Below are 13,683 nucleotides of genomic sequence, written 5' to 3'. Positions count from 1 at the left end.
CAATGATAGGTAAATGAGGATAACTTTTTTTTTACATTGTGCTTCTCATTATAAAACCGTGTATATTTTTGTATTTGTAGCTAGATTTTTAGCGTGCTTGCGTGTTTATCTGCAAATTCTGTCACTTAGCACACCCGGAAATGCAATAATAATAGACAAATAAAGAGTGGCTTTTTTTACATAATTGCAAAATTATGTAATTGCTACTCTTTGCAAAACCGCGCAGAATTTATTATCTATTTGTAGCAAGATCGCGCGTGCGTGTTTGTATGTAAAAAACCAATCTGCCACTTAGCACACCCTGATATAGAAGAGTAATAGATAAATAAAAAGTGGCTCTTTTTTTACATTATGCTACCCTTTGAACAACCGCGCAGAATTTATTATGTATTGTAGCAAGGTCGTGGTGCGTGCGTGCGCGAATCTTTTTCTCTCATTTAGCAAACCCTGATATGGAATAATAATAGAAAAATAAAGAGTTGCAAAAAATCTGCGTTCCTACGTCCGTGTGACTAAAATGTTTCCAAGTAAAATCTATTTTGTTATTTTTTAAGCTAAAATTAATATTCAACTAGCACCTAATTAAGCATAACATCAAATGTATTCTCTATTGTTAATGTTTTATTACTTTTTCCACCGGATCTTTTATAAAAAAAGAATCTTACATTGCTGAAAATCCAGAATGATGTTTCTGCTTACATAATTCAAAATGAAAGCTAAATGTTAGGCAACAAAACTACTAGTAGATAATATTACAGTTTTTGAATTTTTTTCTGAATGCCTATTAACACTCACCATTCTATGAAATTATCCTTTTGTGACAAAATAAATTCCTGTTTTATTTATTACTTCTTATAATTAACTCATCTTGCATTTTAATAATAATATTTAATAAATAAAAATGGCAATGTTTATAGCTCAAGTAGACAATTTTATAGCATAATTAGTATTGATACATCTTGCAAATAAATATTCATAAAAGCTGCCCCTATTAAAACAAACCGGGAAGGAAAATATAGAAAGAAACTTCAAAATTAAGTTCATTGATATTAACACTTATGACTCATTAACATCACATTTGAACATAAAATTTATGAAATATTTGTTCCACTTTCCTAAAACGTTTCCTCATTATCGAATTTCAAACAAGTCTTCAAGAAACTTCAAGACTTTCAAAAAGAAAGAAGAAAGAAAAGCCTAGACTGTAAAAAGGGAAAGAACTTCCTATTTCGTTTGACAATAAGTGGAAGCAACTCTGGTTTCACTATTAGGGATGGTTAGGTTAGTTAGGTAGTTTTTCCAGCCAAAGAGAAAAAACTTCATAAAATCGTGAAATCTGAAATGATTGAAATTTTAACGCCTGCGACTAAGCATCAGCAATTAATAAATGGATGGTAATATTTTTTTTATACATTGGATGAGACGTGGCATTTTGCCTTATGTGTGCTCGAGTGCCTTAAGATTTCTGGATTGTAGCGGGCTGTTTGAAGAGTGTGGAAGTTCAGGTTGGCTGGTAGACCGTCAACTTCCTCCCATTGACCCCCAAGAATCCACCTTATGTTCTTATTAGTGTAAATCTTATACAAGAACCTTACTTGGAACTTTTCTTCTATATAATGCAAACTTGATTTTTTCAAAATAGTACATATACAAGAAAAATTACAAAATGTCAAGTTCGGTCAAGAATTTATAATTGATAAAGTAGTCAATTGTATGAAATAAATTAAGGGCTTTTTAAAAATTAAATTTGTCCTTCTAGTTTTCCCAATTTATACTCAGAACAGTTTGATTTCAAAAATTAATATCTTAAAAACATTTTATTTAAAATTGGGTTAGTAGGTTTGTGAGTTTATACAATATGGGCTTGTAAGTAATCAAGGGGTAGTTTTTATTATTATTTTGTGTAAAGTTTACTTTTAGTAAGTTCTAACATCATGTTATAACATTTATTCACTCCTTTATTTGTTTTTGTTTTTTAGTGGTTGGGGACGAGTATCTCCCGGGTGCAACATCACTGCAGACACATTCATTGAAGTTCCCTGTGAGTACTGAAGACATGTAACATTTCTTTTTTCTCCAATAGACCGAAAAACAAATCACCAGTTCCTTAGAAAGTTTGTGCAAATGGCATTAGGAGAACGTTTTTAAGTGGGCCATTGTTTGAATGGGTAGTATCTCACCCACACCGAAACAGTGTGAGAATATTCCCACATACACATGTAGATGATTAAAAAAGATTGGTATGATTGATATCTTACCCACAATTTTAGTTCCACTTCCTAGATGTAGAAGAAAAAATATTCAAATGTGTAAAATGCACACAGAATTTTAATTTCAACATATCATAAATCAATACATTGGCACATCTCTTTCATGATGCAAAAGTAAATAGAATTTTTTAACATTTTATTAATTTCTAATGCTTTTAAAATTGAGTCATCCCTGGAAAACTCTGCTAAATTAACTGAACATGGAAGACAATGCATATAAAACACTTTCTTTTATAATGTCAACAGAATATTTCAGCATAAATCCATTCTAAGCAAGTCGAAGCATAATGTCCCATATTTAAACGGACAAAATCAAACAGAACATTCTATCTCTCTTTAGCCTTTAACTTTCATCAAACCCAGCATTTCATTTACTCTCAAATTTATTACTGCAGGTGGAAAGAGAAGTGATTCTTCAAAAAACAGGCAACAAACAATGCAAAATACCAAATTTAAATGAATATATGAGAAGAGCAAAGACGTCAGTCGCTCCCGATGCCCCGCCTAAACAGATTGCTTGGGTACAACAGCTAAGGGTGAGTTCATCTTGAGCAAATTTATTCATAGTGTCAAAATATTGAACCATTTTAAATTACAGAACGGTGAAAATGTCAATGGAAAACCAAGTACATTGGACAATGTTTTCAGTAAACACGTCACATATAAGGTTATTGATGTCGATTGAAAAGAAAATTATATTTTCATTCCTTCACCAACGAATATTAACTTGTCTTTCATTTGTTCCAGGCTCAACCAAGAACGCTTTATGATTCAAGCAAAGAAAACGATCAGAGTTCATCAATCCAATCTAATTCACCTCAGTAAGTATGATTTGCAATTAGAACTATTAATAGTAGAATCTGCATCTTGATTGTCTAAAATCATCCTGGTGCGAAAATTTTTGTCAGCTTTGTCTGTCAGGCGTGATTCAACATTTCACCATGGAAGTGAAGATAATGAATGCCGCATATGACAGACAAAAGGACATTATTAAAATTAATACAGGATGATTGAAGATGAACAACCCATCAAAGTCTCACATCCTTTGTTTCACACCGATACTGATTGATCTCTGTTCTTTCTTAACATCTAGAAATGACACATAAACAGTAGTTTATCATGAAGTCCTTGTTTTATACAATTAGTAATAGTAAAACTATGTTATATGTTGAATTAGTATACAATTTTTATGTACATTTCTAAATTTAAATATTTAGCCTAATCTTGAATTGTAATGTCTTTTACCTTAATTGAAAAGACATGCTATCTTTTATAGTGAAATCGGTCTTGCAACTTCCACACCTGAAGAAGCCCCAAGAGCACTCAAAACTTACCAGAACCTTAAAGAAATGATATCGAATCGATTTAGCAAGATAACGACTATGCAACCAAGCCAGGCAGCCTCGCAGTCTTCAGTTTCACCTGAATCAACACTAAGCCCTCAATCTCAACTGCGGCAGCATGGCGTTTACCTGGCGAACACAACACCACAAACTCAAACTGTAATTGACTTTTAAATTTTTGTACAGTACAAAGAAAATTAATTTATTTGATTTTAGGAGCACAGGGAATTCCATCCAAGGACCTTTGATTCCAGTCAACCAAACCAAAGTCCCAAACCAATTTTTAAACAACCACAATATATGCATAATAACCAACATGGTAAATTTCCATACCAAGGTATTGTCGAGACACCTGTTATCAAGCGGTCTTATCCTCCCGCAGAGCCTGGGGTCAAACAGGCCCCGTACCCATCAAATCAAGTATGTACCTCTTTCTATTTATTTGAAAATATATGTTAAATTTTTTATTTATTAAATTAAGAATTGGGGTTGGAACAATAATGATCAAAAGACGCCACAGCCAAATTTTAATCAGGATAAATTACCGAGGGTGACAGAATATGACCTTGAGCAAGGATATGCACATTACCCTCAGCCTCCTGCAAGAATGCCATCAGGACAGCCTTACAGGTTATCTTGTGTTATTTACATATTTAACTTGTAGTCTGCTATTTTTACATTTTTCATTTTCATTCATAGGCCACCCTTACAAACTCCACCATCTGTACATATGGCCAAACCACATCAATCGGACCTCAAGTTATCACAAACCGACGTTATCGTTCATCCTCCACCTTGTGAAACAATGGAGCGGAAACATCCTCTTGAACAATTTACGTTAGCTAAGCCCACTATGTCTGAGCAGAATAAAGAAGATGAACCTCAACAAGAAACTAATCACATAAATAAAGAATATTCTGATGAAAAAGGTGACTTAAGTAATTTAACAAGATTTATGCTGTTTATTCAACAATTGCTCTGTAAGAATGTATATCATAAGAACTATGCTTTGGTAAAAACAATAGTGGATAAGTCAGGGATCAAAATCACGAGTGTCAAAGAGGACGCCATATCTCTCACATCAACAACCCCCTTTATATACTGTAAATTTTTAGAATGTAGACGATAAACTAAAACCGAAGTAGGGAACCACGATGGCTGAGTAGTTTCCATCCAGCCACACTTCAAAACCATGGTTTGACCCTTCATCTGCCCCAATGGGTGGCTGGATGTTAACCCTCTCCTCATTTAGATGTAAATGTGTTCTGGGTGTTTGATATACTTGTATCATTCTGTACCTATAAAACCTTAGCACACCTGTAACTCCTAGTATATCAAGAAATTCGATTAGTAAGTGGTTTAATTTCTTCTGTTGTTATGTTGTCTCTCCCGTAGTGCTTTCTCCTGTGAGCAAGTTTATTGTTAATAGATGCGTTGGTGTCTCTTCTGCTTCCTTGCAGAGTCTACACATACCATATTGTATTGTACCAATCTTCTTCAAATACCCATTCAGTTCACAGTGTCCTGTTAAGAATCCTGCTTAGATTTGAAGCTGTTCCTGCTTTCTTTGATGATTCTGTTGCTTATTTTCTACCAAAACTCCCTGGGAGATTCTTAGATTGTCTGTGTCTTTTTGTCTAAGATAGTGTGAATCCCTATGCCACAGAAGGGCTATCAGCTAGCATCCCCTTTTGGATGCAAGCAATGGCATCCACTCTCTCGTTTTTTGTTTTTTTTTATTATTATATGTCCTAAGGGCTAGCCAAGAGTAACTTTACTTTGCAAATTTATTTAATTTAGTTTTGAAATTTAGCACCACCTTTGAGCTAATAATGTTTAAACTTAGTGTTGAGTACATCTCTCAATTAAATGGACTTCAGCTTGTAAAATACTGAGTACATTCCTTGGGTTCTGAGTACTTACTTCCAGGACTGAGCCCACCTGCTCCCATACCTTCATACTTTCTTGATCCATCAGCATACCAACAGATGTGTCGTTCTCAACAGTGGGCTCATTCCGATTTTTCCATGCTTTTATGCCATCCTGTATGATAGGAATTTATTATTTTACTTTTTATGCCTTTTATTCATAGTTTGGACTAGGTAGTTAAATGGAATTTAAATCTTTAGCTCAAACACTCATGAAGCTTTTCTTAAGTTTTTTTTTGTTTTTTTGTAGAAATTAGTTTAGTTTAAGTTAGTGAGTAGTGTGGATGTGTAATGTATATTAAGTATCTGTATGCAATGAACAGTTTATCACCATAATTTTAAAACTGAAATCTGCCTACATTCTTCATAAAAATACTATAAATTACCATATTACAGTACAGTTCCATTTTTTAAATATATTTTGAGGTAAACATTTCTTTTATGGTTCCGGTCGTCTAGGTAAATGTAGATCGAGTGATTCAGGAAGAGGAAGTACTGCATATTCCAGTGTAAAAACTAGTACTGAAGATACTTCATTGCCTGCTGCAGGTATACAATATCAAATTTACCTAATTAATATTGTTTTACTAGTTTTTTTATAAAATCCTAGATCTCAGCCCTCATTGGCCGGACAGAGTGGAATCGGAATTGAGAGAAATACTTCGCTCTCCGAATGATGATGCAGCCGACGGAGGTTTAGATCCAACGATAAAAGAAGATTCAAGTGAAAGCTTCTCTTCAGTGTCGCCCCCTTTGCCGCCACTTTCCCCTAGATCTTCTGATGATACTTACGGTCGCCCAAGGTCATTTACAAAATAAACCCATTTGAAGTTTTCTATTATAACTTATTTCTTGTCACAGGCTTACAAACGGTTACAAAGGAAAAGGAGGTGGTACGCTTTGGAGTGGGAGGCATAAAGATAAAAGATCTCATAAATCAAAATCGTCAAGTAATTAATTTTTTTTAAAGCTGTTTGTTAATATTTTTGTAATCTTTAATTATTGATAATTTGCTAGAATTAACTTCTTCAGCTTTTGATATTGATTCAATGCCAGAAGAGAACAATTCAAGCGAAGATGGTTTAGACTATACAGATGCCAGGGCGATAAGGAAGCAATTGGAAGGCTTGGAGACAATGTACGCTCATGTATGTTGCATACCATATTTTCATTTAATATACCAACACCATTTGTCATTATATATCTCTAATTTTGTGTCTAAATTATAGGTTCTTAAACTTCTTGGTGTTAAGAAGCATGCGATGGGAAAGTATGAAGCTTCAGATCCACGTCTTAATAAAAGAAGAAGTTGTGGTTCAATATCATCAGCCCCAAGCTCTCTTAGTGGTCGAATAATACGAGTTACGGATAGGAGGGGTGGTGTTCATCGCACAGGGAAAGTAAGAGACATGAAAGTATGTTTATTCTTCTTTTTTTTTTAAATCTTTTTTGACTAAGAGCATGTTTTTTATTTTTTATTTTTTTACAGAGTATTAATAAAAGGTTTCAGAGACTCGAGTCTCACGTGGTAACATTAGCTAGGTCTGTGGCACATCTTTCTTCTGAAATGAGAACTCAGCATATCATGATGCAAGTATGTGGGCATAGATTTGAAACTATACAACGTCAGTTTATTTTTACTATAGGTAATATACAATAATGTGCTAAAATGTCTGAACAGGAAATGGAAATGATGAGGGGTGAACTAGCTGCTTTAAGGATTCACACAACTACGCAGCAAACAGCACAGAATTTAATGTCCCCGTCTACATCCCATGGGGTGAATCAAAAAAGCCAAAATTCTTCAACTCCAGACAGGGTCAAGCGGCTCACAAAGTTTTTCGGTGACGAGCCACCATTGCTTAGATTGTTTCTACGTAAACTGGGATATGAGGTAGCTACAACTTTGAAATTTTAACAGCCGTTCATGTATCTTGTTTTTCATACTACATATTAATTCAGAATTCTGGATTTAACAGAAATACGCGACGCTGTTCGAAAAAGAAAGGATTGGCCTGCTAGAGCTACCTTTCATGACAGAAGAAAGGCTGCAGAAACTGGGGATACCTTTAGGTCCGAGGCTGAGAATTCTTCAGCAAGCACATCTCGCTTCACCCAACACCCTCTGTGTTCTTTGATGTCCTTATTCTTTGTTTAAAATAACATTTACCATAAAGCTCAACAAAAATATTGAAACAATAACAACCAAAGTGAACTACACAAAAATGTCAAATTTGTATATTGCAGAAAATCAAACTTACACTTCTAGAATTATTTTAATTATAATATACATTTTTTTAAATATATTGTTCTGGAAACTAAATAACATATTTTTTTAATGTTATAATGTTAAACTATTTATTTTCATGTGTATATCTGTCAAATATAATCTGTACATAATTATAAGGTTTTTATATTTCATTTCATTTTAATTTAATTTATTTTCTTATAAAAATTAGAGTTGGCGGTTCATAAATTAAAATTAGTGTGTAAAAAAATTCTACTTTTACCAGCATTAATCTATACGGATTATCCACCTGCTAGATATGCTCTTTATGTTGAACATAGATTTGAGGTATTCCTCGAATATTTTACCTGACAAATCAAATTTTTTGTACTGTCAACGTTTGTTACAAATTTATTATGTTTCGAGTTCCACTTGACAAAATAAATTCTTTTCAATTAATTAAGGTTTTGGTTGAGATAAAAAAATGGCATAAACGGTTGAAAAATGGCAAAAAGGAGGGAAAATTCAAAAGGTGGAGTTGAGATAGGAAGTTGGTGTCCGAGTGGATCGAGGTCACGATAGCTCAAGTGGCTAGAGCAGCGGTGTATCTAGCCGAAGGTCGTGGGTTCGAATCCCCCTTGTGATACTGACTTTTTTATCTCAACCAAAACCTTAATTAATTGAAAAGTTTCTTATAAAGTTGCGGATTAAATGTACAAGCATGTTGCAAAATAAAAATAAACAGTACATTGTTAATACATATCGATTACACATGCTTATGTTTTGTGTGAAACTAAAACAAAGTATACAAGAGTATAAAGTACAAATTAGGCAGTCAGATGCATTGAAAGGTTTTAAATTAACAATAGTCGTGCTCGCCTGCTTGAGGATAGGCCAAACCCCATTTACACACCTGCATACCATACAATTGTAGAGAAAAATCCGTGTGTCACGCTTGGCCAAGGAGTGACAGCCTTTGGCCCCTTATAGGGAGAGAGTAGGCAAGGCATGCAGTATAAAAACAGTCCTTGGCAGGAGAGTTAGTTGTTGGGTCCTCTATTTCAATTTTTAAGGAAAACAGGGTCTTTCCCCATCTGTAATTATTGTACGTATTAATTATCTATTGTATGTATGTATATTGTATGTGGTTGTGCTTGTGTGTGATGAGTGAGTAGGGGGATATCTGGTTCCTAACGATGCTCACAGTGCATTGGAGGCTGATTGGTACTCTGGTGTAAAAAAAGATATGTAAGTATTCAACCCTTGTACCTTATTCATCAGACGTTTTATCGTAACAGTACATATTTATGTTGGTTCAGTTGGAAAAATGTACAATACAATAGCTGCTATTGAACAAGGTAAGCTTTGCATCTTTTCATTTGAACTCATCTAGCTGCACATTTGGCCTGTGCCTCCTTTTAATTACAATTATTTTTAGTAAATATTTCTTAAGCCAGATCAGGTTCAATATTTCAATCTTTCAGACATCACTGGGCTTCTATACATTGGAATATATAATTAATATAAAAAATAATTATTAGAAAGAAAATAGAAAATAAATATTTCAAATTTTTAGAATAGAAAATATTCATATCATAATATATCATTTCATAATGATTCAATAATCAGTTTACAACTGTTACTCATTAACAATAGAATTGACTAATTTATCATATTATTACAAATGATGATTTTTATCTAGTTGTGTTTTGTGATGACTGAAAAACAGGTAAAAAAGGTTTTAGTTACCCAAGTAGTTAACTTGAGTGAAAGCATATTTAATTAACAAATAATAAAATTTAGATAAACACTACAAAAAATAATTGTAAGCAGTTTTCAAACATAGCTTTCACCCAAAACCTTACGTAAAAAGATTAATTAATTGAAAGAAGTAATTTAGTCAATAGACCACTAAATATAATGGATTTAATAGGTTTAAATATTGAATAAATTTGAAATAGATGCAATTGTACATACAAAAGTATTATTGTTTATACTGTTTTCGAATTCGTGAAATAATGATTGTTGAAAAAGTGGTTTGGGTGTTAAAGTTATTAAATACAGTAGCAGTAGTAAGTCAAAATGTCCACAATTGTAGAAAATTGCGTCTTACCATAAACAAAATTTTTCCATAGTACCCTACAAAAATCGAAAAAAGCGTAATTTTTAGCAGCAGGCGATTATATGACATCATAAGAATTTAAAGATGAGCAAAATTATATACAAATGTGTGATAAAAATCCAATTCGTTTAGTCAATGGCTCAAAAAAGATCAAATTGATCGATTTTGTACAGAATCTAGCATAAATTTTAGCATATCATTCGTTAGGTAGGAAACACTCTGTTTTAGAAGGCACTCAAACAAATAAATGTGGTTTAACAGACAAATTCGTTAATAGTCGTTAACTATGTCACTCCTATCGCTTCTCCATTTTACATAAATTTCTTTTTTTTTCAGTTTTACTGCGCACGTTTAAGTTCGCTTAGCTGTATTCTTTCTTGTTGGACGGAACGTCATACCACGTTGTACTATCAAACAATTATTACATGACAATTTGAATCTGACATCACACATGCTGACTTGTCTTATTTTCGATACAAATCAGCCGAAATTTATTTACGTGACAAAGAAATGAACGGCCTTCTCTAAGGTGGAAGCAACGTAACCCGAATTTCATGTGAAAAGGTCATGGCTTCATTTTCAAGCACACCTGGGCGTTAAAATTCAGAAACGGTTCTGGCATTGCCCTGACTAACTGTTATACAAGAGTTCAACTATTGCAAGTAACAAATTTTCGGATTACGCATACTTTGGGGAAAAATATTGAGAAGAAGGTATTTACACGAGAGGTGGGAAATACTTAGGGACGGGGAAAAGTATCGATACTTTATTGTCATCGGAATTTCGCCATTCCGCATAACATTTTTTCGGTATCAAAAAATGCAATATTTACCAGGTCGGAGTAAACTTTTTCTAGATCAAATTAAACTTTTTCTGTATCAACTTGAACTTTTACGAAATCAAATCGAATTTTTCAGAGATCAAATAGTACTTTTTCACATTGAATTGAACTTATTTCGGAACAATTTTTCTAAACTAAACTTTTTCATATCAAATTGAACTTATTCACATTAATTCAATCTCTGACAGATCTAAGTGAACTTTTTCTACATCAAACTAGACTTTTTCTAGATCAAATTGAACCATTGCGGTTCAAATTAAACTTTTTTCACACCAATTGAACCTTCTCCCTATCGAGAATTTGAACGGATCAAATTGAAAATTTCTAAAAGCTAATCCAATTATTACCAAAACGCACGTTTTTTTAAGCAAAATTCTAATATTTCCAAAGCGAAATCGACTTGTTCTAAATGAATTTAAGCTTTTTCGTTTTCTAATTCAACTTTTTCATTAAGCAGATTAAACTTCGTTGTGAAAAAGTCATCTTCCCTGAGAAAGACATTATAAAATGTTTGAAAAGATAAGTAACATTCGTCTAAAGTAACCAGATTTGTATACGTCAAATAGCTGAATTGCTGCCAAAAAGCCTATTGGATGTGTGAAAAAAAATAAAATTTTGTCTTTACAATACATAAAATCGTCTTCTTCGGCCCATTTGAATTTACAAATGGCATCTAGGAAGAAATTTACATTACGATTATGTGTAACATCAAAAATTAATAACAAGTGAAATCTATAATAAAATAATTGGTATCTGTCTGCCCACTTCTACTGTTAAAGTTAATATGGCACAAGTGCACCTATCTTTTTTTTGGAAAGTTTAACGTTTAGATAAAAACGGTGACATAATATTTTTCTTTACTTAAATGTCTCTACCGGTACATAGATCACGACTTCGAATTTTGTATCGTTTTCATTTCATAACAACTTCTCACGCAAATTTTAGCCAACATTTATATAGGATGCTAACCTCCTGATCTATTATTTGAATATTGAAGAAGACTAAACGCATACCGTCTTAAGATATTAATGATTAATCACCGATAAATGACTCAAGAGTTTAGGAAAAAATGGACAATAAACATCAAAGCAATTACGGATAATTTTGTGTTTAGGCTTTGTATCCTTCATGAAAATATAAAAGAACGCGAAAAATATGTGTATAATTATACAATTCTAAATTGACAGTCAGTTAAAGTAGACATGTATGACCAACCAATATAAATTACAAAATTTCAAATCGTAATATGTCAATAAAACCGTTTTGACAATCAAGTTAAGGCGTCAAATTTATTAAATTGACAACTCTGAGTTTTATTCGTATAAAACACGTAAGTTAACTTCGCATTATTATCCAATTAAATGCGTGATATTTAGAAGTTGAATGGGTGGAGCCCAAAATTGTTATGAAAGCTCGCGATGCTTAGATTAAGAGAAATTGGACCGTGGCTGCGTCCTTCACGAAGATAGCTCTCCCACACCTCCTTTGCAATTTAGTCTAGTTTAAAACTAAATGCATAAAAAATTATTATAATTAAATAAATACGTAATTTGTCTTGGAAATCTGGCTTTAAGTGTAAAATGTATGTTGCAACTGCATCGTACACGTATGACCTCAGAAAACCTTTGAGCTTTTTATTCAATTCCTCTTTATTCGAATAAAATTTCGCAAAAAAATTGTGCTCGTTGTGCTATGTGTAAAGTCGAGAATGTTAGGGAAGCAAGTGTTCTATTACGAAACTAGCATGGTTTGGGGTCTGCCAAACGTGCCAGTAAATTTAAGGTCTCTTTTAAGGTTGCTTCTAAGTTTTCGCAAAAGTAGTCAAAAAGTTAGAAACAAGTTAGATTGAACAAAGAAAAACGAAAACCTAAAAACGATCTATGAAAATATCGAAATGTTCATCGGCACATTTAACCAAATCAGTTGCGTGAATATCCCGAAAAATCCAAATAAACTTAATTGTACATAAAGTGAAAACTTTACTCATTTTCGGCTCTCCATATCTCCAAAAAGATTCAGCTGTGAAGATTATTTAAAATTGAGCAATATTTAATTCATTTATGAATCATTGTTGACCTTCATGTATAAAATATTGTTAAATTGAAATGTGTAACATTTTCCTTGATCGTTTGACCTTTAAGTGTTTAATTTTGGCTTATTTATTCCCGAAGTATTTTATACTAACTAGCGACAAACAATTTCGTCTTGTATGTATAAATAAATTAAGGCCATAATTCGAATAATTATTATCATTTGAGTTATTACATGACGTCTTTACTTTGTTACAACAATTTCAGAAAAATCAATAAAAGAAAAATAACATTAAAACTTAATCACTTTACTTTAAAACGGTTTTTTATATGGGGAGGCCAAGAAATTTATTACTTTTGTCAGATTTGGGTCTCGAATTTTGCAATTTTGATCATCCTTGCAAAAGTTTGTATAGAAAAATTTCAATTTTCCTCCTAGAACCGGTATGAATGATTTTTTTTTTAAATAAATTTATAAAACATATGTCAGTGGATAGTTCCAGTTTCAAAATTGCACAAAAACCAATTCAATTGCTATTGGCAAATTTAGATATTTCGTCAACGTTTTGTACAGTTTTGATTTTTGGAGAATTTTTAGTTTTATACCAGTCAATCCATGAAACATTTGGTAGAAAATGATGAGACAGAAGAATTTTTTCAAATTTTCATCCTATCGACATTAAAGATATTCAAGCAAATTGTTCTAATAAGTTTGTTAAAAATTGTGCTAGAATTTTTGTTACTTAGGTATGCTGTTTTTAATTAATAGCATATCTCGGCACTAGCACGGTCTGCGGGGGTTTGCTGATCAGTGTCAGTTATTTCAAACTCATTCGAAGCTTTGGTGGTTTTTTCTACCACGTGACAAGGAAGTATTCACACCCAAATAAAATCAGAAAGAAACAAACAAGTTTGAAGGAGG

The 13,683-nt window shown here is 32.7% G+C and overlaps 1 protein-coding gene across 8 annotated transcripts in view; it reads left to right on the top strand.

The window, feature by feature from the left end:
- Positions 1–7,875, top strand: part of LOC106672326 — a 37,915-nt gene extending 30,040 nt beyond the window's left edge. For 2 of the 8 annotated variants that reach the window (XM_014403671.2, XM_024226172.1), the window contains exons 2-17: positions 1,980–2,041; positions 2,666–2,806; positions 2,869–2,937; positions 3,018–3,091; positions 3,529–3,772; positions 3,830–4,033; positions 4,095–4,243; positions 4,313–4,542; positions 6,001–6,090; positions 6,152–6,344; positions 6,403–6,491; positions 6,559–6,689; positions 6,771–6,956; positions 7,031–7,135; positions 7,223–7,435; positions 7,521–7,874. In XM_014403671.2, coding sequence (XP_014259157.1) covers positions 2,735–2,806; positions 2,869–2,937; positions 3,018–3,091; positions 3,529–3,772; positions 3,830–4,033; positions 4,095–4,243; positions 4,313–4,542; positions 6,001–6,090; positions 6,152–6,344; positions 6,403–6,491; positions 6,559–6,689; positions 6,771–6,956; positions 7,031–7,135; positions 7,223–7,435; positions 7,521–7,679 — 2,208 coding nt within the window. In that variant the 5' untranslated portion in view covers positions 1,980–2,041; positions 2,666–2,734 and the 3' untranslated portion in view covers positions 7,680–7,874. Of the gene's footprint in view, positions 1–1,979; positions 2,042–2,665; positions 2,807–2,868; positions 2,938–3,017; positions 3,092–3,528; positions 3,773–3,829; positions 4,034–4,094; positions 4,244–4,312; positions 4,543–6,000; positions 6,091–6,151; positions 6,345–6,402; positions 6,492–6,558; positions 6,690–6,770; positions 6,957–7,030; positions 7,136–7,222; positions 7,436–7,503 lie in introns of all 8 variants that reach the window. The other 6 variants (XM_024226170.1, XM_014403667.2, XM_014403668.2 and 3 more) reach the window with 6 other exon arrangements.
- The last annotated feature ends 5,808 nt before the right edge of the window (positions 7,876–13,683 follow it).

This window comes from Cimex lectularius, unplaced genomic scaffold (genome assembly GCF_000648675.2).
Source record: "Cimex lectularius strain Harlan isolate CLEC.00 unplaced genomic scaffold, Clec_2.1 scaffold64, whole genome shotgun sequence".
NCBI classification, from domain to species: Eukaryota; Metazoa; Arthropoda; class Insecta; order Hemiptera; family Cimicidae; genus Cimex; species Cimex lectularius.
This window is presented reverse-complemented; position numbering and strand designations above follow the sequence as displayed.